We start from the raw sequence: 14,382 nt of genomic DNA, 5'->3' as shown, positions 1-14,382 counted from the left end.
TATTAAGGCTCCAAATGAACTTCACCCAATCCCAAACTCGAATACCAGTGTCACACATTTATATGAAAGTTCATATAAATCAAGCTTGCTTTTTTTTTTCTTCCACATTTTTGCAGCTTTGGATTTATAAGCTACAACATTTGAAAATTTTACCAGCTTTGCTATTTGACAAAAGATAAAACACATAAATTGTTTTTACACAGAAAAGCAAGGTTGATTAACTGAAAGTAGCGAACTTTCTCTTCTTTAAGAAGAAATTGAGAAGATAAGAATATAAGCCCATTTATCCCACATCGGTTAAGGAGTTAAAGTAAGGTAGGCTAGCAAGCTATAAGAGACAACCTTGTTGAAAGTTAGAAGCATACCTTTCTCGGCCTTTTGGCTAAGATCAAGTGTAGTATCTGTTCTTATCAGTTTAATATCTGATATGTGGGCCAATGGTCCACACGATATTAAATTAATTTTTTAAGGGTGAGGGCCCGTTCAATAGCTTGCTATTTGGGTCCTCAAGCGTCGCCTATGCGTTGCACTACTGCATTGGCCTGGCGCAACCCTCCAACCCAAGTTTGAAGTCTTGTACTTTTTAAACCCATTTCCCAATGGTTTAGCATGATTTTTGGCTTAATTTTTTACAATAAAAAATGAAATTTGTATTTGGCTGAATTTTTCGATAATAAGTAGTTTTTGGCAAAATAATCTTTATTTTATAATAGAATAGGTAGCATTTCTCTAATTTTAAATATTAATGACTCATAATACTTTTATAATCCTTGATTTAATTTGTAGTTTTTGAATACAGATTACAAATCAAATTAAATATAGTAAGTAGTCCAAGTTGAGCTTTTGGCAAAATAATCTTTTATTTTTCTTAGTAAAATGATCGTCGACTATATTTTGCAACCATAAACCACTATTATAATTGTTTTATTTAAGTATTTTACAAATTTTAATATTTCACTTAGTACAATAAATTTAACGTCCAATCCCTTAATGATTTTCATTGACTCTACTTTGGGATAAATAAACAAAACACTTCATCCACTAGTTCTTTAATGGGTTTACTCTAAATGCTTGGATGCCAAAAAATTATGATCAATTATCTAAAAAAAAAAGTTTTAATTAATGATATATGGATACAACAATTTTAAGGATCAGCTTTATAGTCTCCAACCACTATATATGCCTCAACAAAATATGTATCACTATTTTCTAATCACATCATAAGTGGAGCCGTACAATTCCCCACCATTGTTAGAGATTAGACCGAGTCAGAGAAGCCATTAGGACCAATTGAGTGGACCACCACACCACCATAATCGCAGTGCATTCAATCAACCCCACCAAAAATCATCATCACCGTCCATTAACATACCATTAAGTAAGTGGCCATATCCACCGTACATATTAATGTCCTAATTCAAAACTATAAATACCAACTGAAATGTTCGGTAATAACAGAATATTTCTGTTGGTTAAAAACTGTTGAGAGTTGAGAAAGAAAAACCAGTAGTTATGGTGAGTAAGGAAAAACCAGTTATGGTTATGGGCCTATACGATAGCAAGCTTAGCTTTTATGCCTTAGAGTGGACTTTGGACCGTTATTTTGTTGGTTTCGGCCCAAATCATCCTTTCAAGCTCGTCGTTGTCCACGCCAGGCCCACTCCTGCTTCCGTCGTCGGTGTTGGTGGGCCCGGTAAACCAATCCATATTTCCTTTTGCTTTTCTTCTTTTTATTTTATTTTTGAGTTTTTTTTTATTATTATTTTTTAAGGAATTTTTTAGGATTATTAGTCTCGTTTTCGTTTTTATTATAGTTTCGGTTTTCATTATTTTTATCCCTTCATATATTTTTTTCTCCAGAAAGTTATGTTTCTAGTTATGTGTTTTTTTTTCTTTTTGAAATTTTTTTTAGTTATATGACTTTTAAATAGGAATTTAGTAAGTTTTATTTGGGTAATCTATTGTTAAATCTCGCATTACATTACTCAAGTAACTGAACTGCAAGATAATTTGCTTTGCTTTTATTTATTTATTTTGAAAAAAATATCATTTTAATCAATTCCCAAAATAAACCCAATGTTATTATTTACTCAGAGTTTTTTTTTTTTTTTTCTAAAAAAAAAAAGTTGGGTTGGATATCCAAGGAAAAATTGTAGAATAAAATTCATATAGAAGGTTTATTTTTCAATTTTGTGGTGTAGTTTCTTATCAATTAATGTTTAAATCTTATTGCAGGTGCTGGAAATTTTATAACAATAATGGAGTCAGAGTTTAAGAGAAAAGCTTCAAGAAGTATTGATCAAATTAAGCAAATGTGTCTGAATAAATCAGTATGTAATTGTTTCATTTCTTTACTTCTTTATTACATTTTTGACATGTAGTTTTAGTTTTACATTTTAATGGCTTAATGATCACTAGTAAATGCTTCAATAAACTCTATACATATTTTTATTTCTGATAATTAAATGAGTAGTATATATATCTTCAAAATAAAACTCCAAAAAGGCTCTATTTAGCTTCTTCTTTTACATTTTATTATAATACATTTAGAGATTACCATTTATTCTTCAAATATCTCACCCTTCAAACTCCTTTTGGGATTTTTTTTTTCATAAAAATAATTTATGATTATATCATGAAAATTATAATTTACAATATTTTTTTTTTTTGCAGATAGAAGATGTGAAGATAGAGGTAGTTGAAGGTAATCCAAAAAAAGTAATGTGTGAAGCTGTAGAGAGACACCACGCATCCATTTTAGTTGTGGGAAGTCCTAATTATGGTGTAGTAAAGAGGTACTACTCAAACACTTAATTATTGAGAAATGCTAAAGCACTGACCAGCATGGCTTAAAGACCTTCCTACAAGTCACATTGCTATTTGCATACAATCCAAGTATCGGGTCCCATATAATTTAATATAATAGTTTTTAGGGAGTATCGCTAGCCAATCGCAACGCGACATGTCGCAAAGGTGCTAGGCACCACTGGTGCCTAATAGCAATGCTCTTAATTATTAGCCTATACATTAGTTTTTTAGAAAGAGCATTGCTATTGTGCACCAGTAGTGTTTAGCACCCTTAAGACGTGTCGCCTTGTGATTGGCTAGTGATACTTCCTAAAAACTATTATATTAAACTATATGGGACCCGATACTTAGTTAAACCAATAACAATATTGACACGTAAGAGAGTACTTGGCACTACTGGTACCTTTTAGCATTTCTCTTTAAAAAATGCAAGTAATTAATTTTTAAATGTATGCATGAATGCAGGACTGTTCTGGGAAGCGTAAGCGACTATTGCGCCAATCATGCTCGTTGCTCTGTAATGATTGTGAAAAGGCCATCCAAGACAAGAATTGACATCACTCATTTTCGCTAGCTCATCTTTAATCAAAACCATCACTTTACTTTTTTATTTTCAGATATTCATACACCTAGACATTTTATTCAATATTGTTAGTGTTATTTTAATTTTTTAATAATATCTGTATTTATAATTTTGATAGAATATTTTGTACCATCATAATTAGATAAAATGATTTGTTGTTCAAATTTTTTTACCATCCTTGTAATAAACTTTTAATCCTTGTAAAAGTGTCGAAATAATTGCATGATAAATACTTAAAATTTTGAGTTTGTAATCGATGTAAACTCAATAATTTTTTTAGTGGCACAACCATAGTATTTAATGTTAGTAAAATGTAAATTTTGTTTAATTTTGTCAGTACAAACTCCGTTTTGAATTTATTAAAATAAAATTTATAAGTAACTGATACTACATGTTTCTATTTAGATTCAATGATTTAGAATCTGGGCCTTGCATGTGTTCTGTTTGAGAAACTAATGAAAATTTCAGTTTTTATTAACATTGAGTACTTATGTCACTAAAAAAATTATTAGATTTATGACAATTACAAGCTTAAAACAAGTACTTTTACTACTATTTACCCTAAGAGTGGGAGAAGCAGTGTTTTGAAAAAATGTTGATCCATATGTGAAGCTAGTTAATAAAAAATTAACAAACTTCAGAAAATAGGTACCAAAAATTTAAAACTTAAACCATCAAGCTGCTAAGTTGTGGACATCTTAACTAGTGACATACACACTCACAATGGAGTGGGGGCTATAGCCCCCAATAAAAAAAATTACATTAAGAAAAAATTAAATATTTTTCTTTTCATTTGATAATTATAGCACAAAAAATTTTAAAAAAAAAAACTCCACAAAAATAAATAAATTAAAATAAAGTAGACTTAATTTTTTTTTTTAATAACAATTAATTCCCATATAATAAAAATTTTAAGTCTGTCACTAATTTTAACTACTAGAGGCTAACTCAAGTAGTCAAGAGAGAGTACGGAAGTGTGTGTGTTGAGAGTCTTAGAATCAAAGTTTAAAATATGTATTGTAATATTTATATATATAAATACTTCAATAAAAAAATGGTAGACATCATTACTACGAGAATCCAAAACCTTGAGAAATGCTATTGCTAAATGATACTAATGTTTAAAATTTATTACAAAGTATTATATTGTTATGAGTATAATTATTGAATCTTATATATTTTATTTTAATAATTATTATGAAAAACTGCTAATTATTTTCTAGATGTCATCTCTCTCATAGTGGTATTAGGCATTATCATAGCGAATAGGAATGTTTTTTAAGAGAAAATATATGTATTGCAATTTCCTAGCACCACACAATTTATTAATGTCATGTAGCTCAATCTTAAATAGCCATTTCTGCATTACTTATATTTATAAATAAATATTTATAATAGTTGAGCAAGAACATGTCATAACTTAATTGACAATTAATGTTTCTCATGTACAAACTTTTGTTGTGAGCTTATATAAATTTTATGAATTTTTATAATTTTCGTGTAAAAATATATTTTTTGATTTTTTTTTTTTAAAAAATTATTTTATGAAAAAATTGAAGAAATAGTTAAATAATTGGAAAAATCAAGTAAGAGTAATTATGTATTCTTATGGTAACTTGTAAGACCCTACTAGCTTAGGCGCGCTACAATAATTTCTAAATTAATATACTAATTTTTACTAATCAAAGGATTTAGTTAAAAACGTGATTAACAAAATTTTTTACAATAAACATAACTTTTACTATATATACAAAATATAAAGTTTACACACTTTGGGATCCCATTCTATTTTTCAAATACAAACAAAATATAATGTATCAAAAGTGTCGCCCGATGATTAATAAAATCGAGCACATGTTGTCCCGAAGATTTGAACACTTTAGGTCTAATCGTCTAGATATGTACAATCTTCATTGAGCTCCAGACTCACTGTTATTCAGCTTTTACCATACTTTTACCTACACATGAAACACAAATCTGTGAGTCGACAAACTCAGTAAAAACAAGTATAAAACATAAAAATATAACTTGACTTGTAATATAAGCCCCCATATACCTATTCACGAACCTGACCCATGTCAAACAAGTATGAGTCGTGAACTTTCTTGATTATGCATAACCAAGAGTAAGTTGGGCAATATTTGCATTGACTTGTAATATAAGCCCCCATACACCTATTCTGATTTTCACTTGGCCAAAAATATAGATGAAAGCAATGAGTCTTCTGCCTCCAATTCTCATAGGGGTTGGTGGAAAAATTAGGAATCTAAACTTGCCTTTGAAGATCAAAATATTTGCAGGTGATGCAAAGTGCTCTTCCAGTTGCAGCAACTCTTAAGTGAAGGAAAGTCATTAATTCAGCATTATGTTTCATATGTACAAATGCTTGGAAATCGATTGGACATGCCTTATTCAGTTGTCATAAAGCAAAGTCGATTTTAAAGCAAACTAAGTTCACCATTGAGTATCGACATGCTCATATATGAGCTATTTAGAATGAAAGAAATGGTTTTTTCATGGGGGAGTTTGAAACGATGGACATCAACATTTGCAAACACATTTCTTGACAAATATTATCGAGCTACATGTCGCAACCAACCATATCTTGTTCGAAATAACACATCCCCAATTAGAAATGCAAAAACATTGGTTTAGCCTCATACTAGGCAGCCATTAGAGGGTATTCCATGGAGGCCACTAGACTCTTTTGGGCTTAAAATGAACATAGATACTGCTGTCAGAGTCCAAAGTTTTAGGAGTAGGCGCGATTATAAGGAATCATCAAGGCCATGTGGTAGCTGCTTTATCTAAGTAAATGCAAGGACGTTTTCGATCAGACAAAATAGAGGCCAAAGCAATTTTTCATAGCCTTGATTGGACAATGCAATTACAGCTGCCTACTCATATCGATACATATGCTCTGAGAATTTTTACAACTCTAAACTCTACCTCTATGAATTTATCTAGTTTTAATGATTTAAATAAAGATGTTTGTTGTCATTAATCATTTTACACTGGAGTTATTGTTTCTCATGTTAGGAGAAATGCTAATTAAACTGCGCATGGTTTAGCTAAATATGCTCTACAGTTGGATAAAATTTTTTGTTGACTGAGTGATATCTCCAGTTCTATTTTCTCACTTGTTGTAAACGATTATAATTCATAATAGCAGTGGAAATTTCTCAAAACAAAATAATAATAAATATTGGAAATTTATATATCACCATTTTTAAAGTCAATATTTATATATTTAATACCAATATATAAATTTGATTTGGAATAACTTAAATTTGTTAAATAAACCCTTATACTGTAACAATATGTGTAGTCACATGATTAAATTATTTTAGGAAATTAACAGAATGCAACAAAAAAAAAAAATGCAATAATTTTAGGAATAATTACGGTACTATTTTTTGTATAATAATTATATTTTTGCCTTCAAAGAATGTTTTTTTTCTATTTTTACGGTTTTCTAAAAAATAACACGAAAACAATATAAATTCAAGAAGAAAACTACATAAAAGTAACATCAAAATAACAACAAAAAATAACATACAGATAATAAAAAATCAATAACAAATTAATAAGATTACAACTTATAGTAAATAAAATTAAAAAAATTGTAAAAATATTTAAAATTTCGTGAAATTGTATTGTTGTATTTTTTTTTTCATGTTTTTGTGAAATAATTCATGATTTTAGTAATTCAAAGGAAATTTTCTATCAAGTTGAATGGAGAGAATTTTATTTAATTTTTAAAGAAAAATTTAATAATAGCAATAACAAAGATTTTGAGGACAAAAATATTAACACATGTGATATGTACGTGGTAAATGAAAAGAAATCATCGATCTATATTTAGTAGTTTTCCTCCTCATCAGCTGGTTAAAAATAAATAAAATAACTATTAAACATGTCAAGTTGTGGCATACATATAGTTACTAAAGTACCTAAGAATATTCTTAGAAAATATGCCAATAAACAAATTGTGGGAAGGTGGGGTCCATTAAATATATGATAAGCTTTCAAGTTTGAAGCACTTTCTTCTTGGGAAATTTACACAGTTTACTGTGTTTTCCCATTTTCTTTCTTTTATACTGTTACACTCCCAAAATAACTTTTGTACTGTTTTTTTTTTCTCGAAATTAACTTTTATACTGTTTTTTTTTTTTTTTTTTGTCGGCTGCCAACAATTTTATGTTATTGTTTTGTTTTTTTTTAGATTGATTGGGACATGGGCTCAATTATTTATTTAATTTTTTATTTTAATGGATATAAAAGTTATTATTTATTATTTTTAATATTTAATAATTATTATTTTTTGAGATAATTTAATAATTATTATTTTGATGAAAAGGTTGATGGGATGTGTCATAAAAGTGACATGTTTTACTTTTTCTTTTATTTAAATAAATTTAAAAAATCACACCCCATGTCTCACTCTTTTTTTTTATTTAAATAGATTTAAAAATCCCACTCCCATTTCTCACTATTCATCTTCTTCATCATCTTTATCTTCTAGCTTTTCAAATAAATCTCACCCCCATGTTCTAATATTCATCTTCTTCTTCAAGTTTTTTTTTCTTCATCTTTACCGTTGTTTTAGTATTGTTCTACTGTTGTTTTTCATGATTTTTATTTTTTTTTCATGTTCAGTTCTTCTTCTTCATCTTCTATTCTTTTCTTCTTTTTTTTTTTTTTTTTTTTAATTTTTTGAAGTTCTTAGTTATGTTTTTTTTTGAAAATATAAGAGTTAGTGTGGTTTTTTTTTGTTCTAATTTTCTAGAACTTTTCTTGCAAATATAGTGCATTTAGTATTGAGGATGTGCACAACATAGTTAATTTTTGATCATTTTTTTCTTTTATTGTTTTTTTTGTTTTAGTATTGTTTTAGTATTGTTTTACTGTTGTTTTTCATGATTTATTTATTTGATGCCGATTTCACTGCCCTTGCTCCATCTCGCTGGAATTAATAGGTATTTTCTGGGTGTTCTCGTGTTGTTGTGATGGTTATGTCTGTGAGTGTGGAAGATGGAGGCTATAAATACATTTCTTCTTCGTTCTCTTTGGCTATTTTTGTGGTTTTTTTCTTTTGGTTCTCCTATAAATATATTTGACGAGCTCACTCACAAGAGAGTTTTGAGGTGTGTGTTTCTTTTATATTTTTCTAAGTAGTTATATTTGCTTCATTTGTTTTTGTGTTGTTTCAGTGTTGTTTTAGTAGTTTTTTTTTTTTTATAATTTTCTAGGAATAGACTTGCAAATATAGTTGATTTTGCATCTGGTGTTGAGGTTGTGCAGCAGATTGTTTGTTTTTTTTAATCATTTTTTTCTTTTGTTTTGTTTGATTGTTTTAGTGTTGTTTTACCGTTGTTTTGCCATGATTATTTATTGACGTCGATTTTACTGCTTTTGTTTATTCTTGTCGGAATTAATGGTTATTTTCCGGTGTCCTGGTGTTGTTGTGGTGGTTATGTCTGTGATTGTCAAAGATGGAGGCCTCATACTTTTGTTTTGTTGTTGACAGTATAAAAGAAAAAAAAAAAGGGGAGGACAGTATAAATGTTAATTCTGCCGTGTGGCAGTAAAATTGAAAACTATTACCCCAAATCCAGTATTTTTGTAAAATGCCCTTCTTCTTCCATATTATTTATTCATAGATCAAGAATTTTTTTTAAATTAATGATCTTTATTTTGCTTAGAGACTGAAAGACTGCTTCATTTACAAATTAAACTCTTATCATTATAAAAATGACCACAGCTGCCTAACACTTATAAAATATCGCTAATCAATCTCAAAACGCCCATTAACTCGACTCTGCTCTTTTATTTATCTTATGAGTTAATGAGAGGAAGAATCTGGCTCTGGCCTTGGCATAAGGACAGGATAAGCTATTAGACTGTAGACAGAATAAAGTGAACACCAAAAGGGGTTTTACTATAAAGACAGAAAATTGCCCATTATATGCCCCATAAAGGAATATTATCTATACTATTCAATATATTTTCTTAGTCAACTAATCATTTTTTTTTATGGTATAGCTTTCTTTCAAAGCTACTATTTAAAAGAGACACAAAATGATGCCTTCAAAGATAAATTTCCATTAATTATGAGACAATTAGATGTTCTGCTAATAAATCTTCATCTCTTTTAACCAAAAACACCAATACATATTCAATAAACCCGAGTTTAAATAAAAAATAGTAACTGACACAACACTTGGAACTAAACCAGACGAAGGACTAAAAGAACAAAAAAGCTTTGTAAGATAGACGAACGAGCAAATAGTTGAAACTAATAGGGCGGGTGGCAAACCGCTTCTACTTTGAAGCCACTAAAACTCAGTTTCTTAGCACTTGACCTCCTTCAATCCATGGGCAAAGTAGAGGAAAGTTGGGTCGGCACATCCATCCTTGTAGTAAGCGAATACCAAGCATCCATCATCGTGCATGCTCTCACCGACAAAGCTGTGAATATGAGCAAAAAGTATTAGCATGTGTATGGTGTGGTAAACAATATACAATTACACATGATAATAACTATCAAAAGTGAATGAACACTTACAACTGGAGGTCTTTAATTTTGGGGAGCAGGTACTTGGTTGCACCCTCAATGCCCTTCTTAAATTCCTCTTGTTTCTCTCCTTCCAACTTGGGGGTCAAAAGTTTAATGTACCTCTTGATCCATGTCACAAACTGCTTCTTGTCAAAAGGAGGTTGTTCCTGTATGAATCATCCTGATTAGATACCACTCATAATATATATATATACATATAAATAACTATAACATATCCTTAATGGACCACAAAGAAAGATCACCCCATACCTGAAGCCTGAATGTGTCAACGATGTCCACAACCTTAACAGTCTGGTCATCAACACCCTCATCGGCATCAGCACCCTCAGCAGATGGGTTTGCACCAATATCTACATCAACGGCACCTTGAACAACCCACTGCATAAAACAACCATATCCAACAGAAAGTTAGCTATAATTGTCATATAGTATATTTTTTTTCAACCATAGAATGAATGATTAATTTGAGATTCATATAGAAATAACAGCTCAAAACTGACTCCCAAAAAGGACTTGTAGTGACATACCTTTCCTTCAACCTCCCAAAGAACACCATTCTCAATCTCCTTGTAGGGAAAGGAGTCAGAGAGAAGCTCGTCACCTAATGATAAATTATTCAGATCGGTCAGCACTTATCCACACAAAACTAAATAAGAGCATAAAATCTAGTATGATAACAATATCTTAGTAAGATTCATAAGATAGCAAAATAGCATATAAAGATGCATAAAACAAACCAAATTGAAAAACCATACTAACCCAAATAAGAACACCATCTACACCATCAAAAACATGCATAATAACACCGATGGAACTATATTTCAGATTCTAATCCTAGATAAAGCAATAAACTTTCCACTAACCTAGCTAAAAATCTTTCAACACCAGCAATATAGTCCAAAAATTAAAATTTGTCATCGTTCAACCAGCAAAAACGTGCATAGATTATATAATAATATATTTATCTCAGTTAAGAATACAATTGTACACAGCAAAAACGTCATAAAAAAACAAATTAGAGATTCAACCCAGGTTAAAGCAATCACCTTTACTATCAAAATCTATAAATTAATAAGTTATTCAAACAAAACTATGTGATACTACAGATCTGAAAACAACCCATCAAACACTAGATCCATAGCTAAAGATTTAACACCCATATCAAATCAAAAACCTATTATAATGATTTAAACGGTATAGAATCACAACCAGAGAGCATAATTCACCCAAAAACAAAACAAAAAAAAAGGATAGAGAATCGATTCGTGATTGAAACACCAAAGTGAAAGATTGTAAAAGAAACTTACCACTGAGAAGGTCCTGGTACACCAACATGTTTGCAGAAAAATCTCTCGGATCTCTCCAACAAAGGGTTTTTGCGATAGAGAGGAGAGAGAGAGAGACTACGAACGAGAGAGACGCTGCGGTGAGAGAGCGAGAGAGGGTTTGCGAAAGGAGTCGAAAGCTGTATTTATGGACGAGGGTTTGGGTATGTGTTGAAGACAAATTGTTTCGAATTGCATTTATAGGCCTCCACTTTATCTTTAATTGCTTTGGAGTCCTTATCACACTACGATTAGAACTTATGTTTTTATTTTAAAAAATTAGAAACTCGTTTAATTATCTTTTACTTTCTATACTAATATTTTTTATCTTTATATATTAAAAATAATTATTTAACGATAATTATTGGTTTTTTTTTTCTTCTGCTAAACTTAACGATACATTTTTACTCTCTCGTTAGCTCAAAAAAATAAAAATGAAGAAAACAATATAATCGTAAAGCCTAAAACCCAAAAATCAAATTATCCTCTTTCTCTAACTGAAAAATCCCTTAAGTTTTTCTTTCTCTACTTCTTCTCATTTTTGTTTCAATCTTTATTAAAAAAAAAGAAAAAAAATCTTTGTTTCAATCGAACCACCACCATTGCCAATTAAAACTTTTTTTTTAAATCATCGTCGATTGAATTTCATCCTGAAGATTAAATTTTGACCCGTTACTAGAAGATGCTCATTTTTGTGAAGTTAGTTTGTCAATATTGTCTCTGGCTTTGGCTTACAGAGGAATATTTATGTATGTATGCTTATATACATGATATTTGGTTCTTTCCAGTTTAGAACTTGATTCTATATTTTAATTTATAATTATTTACTTTTTTCTTTCTTTCTTTTAGGTGTTTTTTTTTGTGTTTCTTCTTTATTATTTTTTATGCTTGATTTTGATATGTTTTTGTAATTTTTTGTTTGTGAGAAATTTCGTGACATTAACGAGAAAGTTACTATACCCTTTTTATGCATTTGAATTGAGCACTTGCAATTTCACTTCCAATACAATTTTGACTTTTCTCTATATTTGATTTTGATTGAGCACTTGCAATTTTAAAAGTTGTGGAATAGTAAAATCTCGAAGAGACAGAGGATTCTATGGTGGTGTATCCCATTTAAAGTAATCTCTATTCGTTCTGAGATTAGTAAAAGATTTTCTATTGAGGATGTTAGCTGTTCCCTTTGTGGGGCAGAGAGAATCTCTTGAACACCTATTTTTATCTTTTAATGTAGCTTATTACTTGTGGAGTTCATCTCCTTGGGGTATTTTTCCTATCTGTGGTACTGGTATACGAATGTGGGACACCATCTAGCGGATCCGTAATGATAAGGTACACAATAATTATCCGATTGATGTAAAAAAGTGTATTGACTATATTCGTTTATCTTTTGCAGATCACCATACTTCTTTGTTTCCTTGCTCGTCTCCGAGTCTGGCGGATGTTTGGTGTCCTCCCCTCAGGATTGGGTGAAGCTGAATTATAATGTTAAAGTGGGGTTGGACATCATGTGTGTTGTTATTATTACAAAGGATCATCTTGGCAGGGTGATCTACGTTCATACATCTAAATTGGAGTTTTTTGATGCGCTTTGTGGGGAAGCGGAAGCTTGCTGCAAGGCTCTGGATGTGGCGAAGGATCGAGGCTCTAAGTTTATTATTGTTGAGAGTGATTCAAGGGTAGTTATTAGCGCTCTTAATGGGAAGGAGTCTCGTTGGGAGCTTGAGAACTATGTCTCCTTTTGTATTAGATCCTCTCCTTATTTTGTTAGTTGTGTTTTCGCTAATATTAGTAGAAACTGTAGTTTTGATGTCCATAATGTGGTAAAGTGGGCGTTTACCCACCAGATAATGTTTTGTCTTTATATTTTATTTTATTTTATTTGAATAAAAATCATAAGATCTATTAATTAATAAATTCGTTCAAAATAATATAACGCACTTTTGAGGAACCATCCTCCAACTGAAGTACATGACCTGTAGAGAAACAAGAGTCTCTTGCTAAACAATAAGCCAACTTATTTGCAGATCGTTTTACAAAACACAAATTTTGAAGGCATAAAATACCGCTCTGAATCGCTTGGACACACACCAAGCTATATGTTTCCAACACAATTCTATCCCACGAATGAGTTGCAATCCAACTCAATGCTTCTTTAATGCCTATTATCTTAGCAATTTCAGGTTGAACACATCCAATCTTCTCCTTCTTGAATGCTTTTACCATAGCACCATGATGATTCTGAGCTACACAACTCATGCCAAAAGACAAGACTCGAACCAGAAAAAAATAAAAGGAAAAGACTAAAATCATGTCAAAAGACAAGACTAAAGAACCATGTCAAAAGATAAGACTAATAGAAAAACTAAATTACTTTCAACATAAATACGATCACAATATTAAAATTAATTAAGGAATCAACTCTTTATAATTCTAACCCTATAAAAACATAAATTGGAATTAAATTAATAATAGTAAATTAATAAATTAAAACAAAAAACGTCGTTGAGCCGAACCGAACCACTCTCATAAGACTGCTCTTGAACTCCTCACATAAGAAGACGTTAATGTGGGAATGAGAAAAAATTATTCAGAAAAAGAAGACGAAATAATTTATATTTTATACTTTATTAATATACTTGCTTCTTACATATAAAAAGGAAAAAAATGAATACTCGATGCATTTTTTTAAAAAAAAAAAAAAATTACTTTGTTTTTTCTAAAAGGCAAAAACATGATTTTTCCTAATTATTTTTTATAATAATTTGGATTTTAATTTTATTTAAAATTATGTTAATTTTTAATTAATTTACTAATTTTAAATTACTTAACTGAATTTATTTATAAATTTAAAAGAAGAAATTGTTTATTTTCTTTTTCAAATTATGTTAAATTAATCACATATTCTTATATTTTCAAATTCTATACCAATCACAGATTTAATTTCTCAAAATAAAAAAAAAAATTAAAGATATTGAACTAATCACAATTTCAAAAATATGTTTTCAAATATAAATTTTTTTATTTTCATTTAGAATTGCAGTTTTTGAAATCATAGTAACCAATCAGGCTCTAATTTTCTTTTC

General features: G+C 29.8%; 2 protein-coding genes and 1 non-coding gene across 3 annotated transcripts; 2 read left to right on the top strand and 1 right to left on the bottom strand.

Moving 5' to 3' along the window:
* The first annotated feature begins 361 nt into the window (after positions 1 to 361).
* LOC115724236 (U2 spliceosomal RNA) lies at positions 362 to 556 on the top strand. Its single transcript, XR_009684743.1, has one exon. It is a non-coding gene; the product is annotated as a U2 spliceosomal RNA (small nuclear RNA).
* Positions 557 to 861: 305 nt separating this feature from the next.
* Positions 862 to 3,630, top strand: LOC115723149 (uncharacterized). The gene is made up of 4 exons (XM_030652584.2): positions 862 to 1,693; positions 2,236 to 2,330; positions 2,674 to 2,795; positions 3,274 to 3,630. The coding sequence occupies exons 1-4, from the start codon at positions 1,513 to 1,515 to the stop codon at positions 3,380 to 3,382; spliced, it is 507 nt and encodes a 168-aa protein (XP_030508444.2). The 5' UTR covers positions 862 to 1,512; the 3' UTR covers positions 3,383 to 3,630.
* A 5,846-nt stretch (positions 3,631 to 9,476) lies between these two features.
* On the bottom strand, positions 9,477 to 11,503 carry LOC115722265 (translationally-controlled tumor protein homolog). Its single transcript, XM_030651427.2, has 5 exons — positions 11,279 to 11,503; positions 10,499 to 10,572; positions 10,221 to 10,349; positions 9,960 to 10,117; positions 9,477 to 9,862 (listed from the first exon to the last, which is right to left on the bottom strand). Exons 1-5 carry the CDS (start codon positions 11,304 to 11,306, stop codon positions 9,745 to 9,747), a joined length of 507 nt encoding a protein of 168 aa, XP_030507287.1. The 5' UTR covers positions 11,307 to 11,503; the 3' UTR covers positions 9,477 to 9,744.
* Between the last annotated feature and the right edge of the window lie 2,879 nt (positions 11,504 to 14,382).

Source organism: Cannabis sativa, chromosome 9 (genome assembly GCF_029168945.1).
Source record: "Cannabis sativa cultivar Pink pepper isolate KNU-18-1 chromosome 9, ASM2916894v1, whole genome shotgun sequence".
Lineage (NCBI taxonomy): Eukaryota > Viridiplantae > Streptophyta > Magnoliopsida > Rosales > Cannabaceae > Cannabis > Cannabis sativa.
Note: the sequence above shows the minus strand (reverse complement) of the source record. Positions and strands in the feature narration are given on the sequence as shown.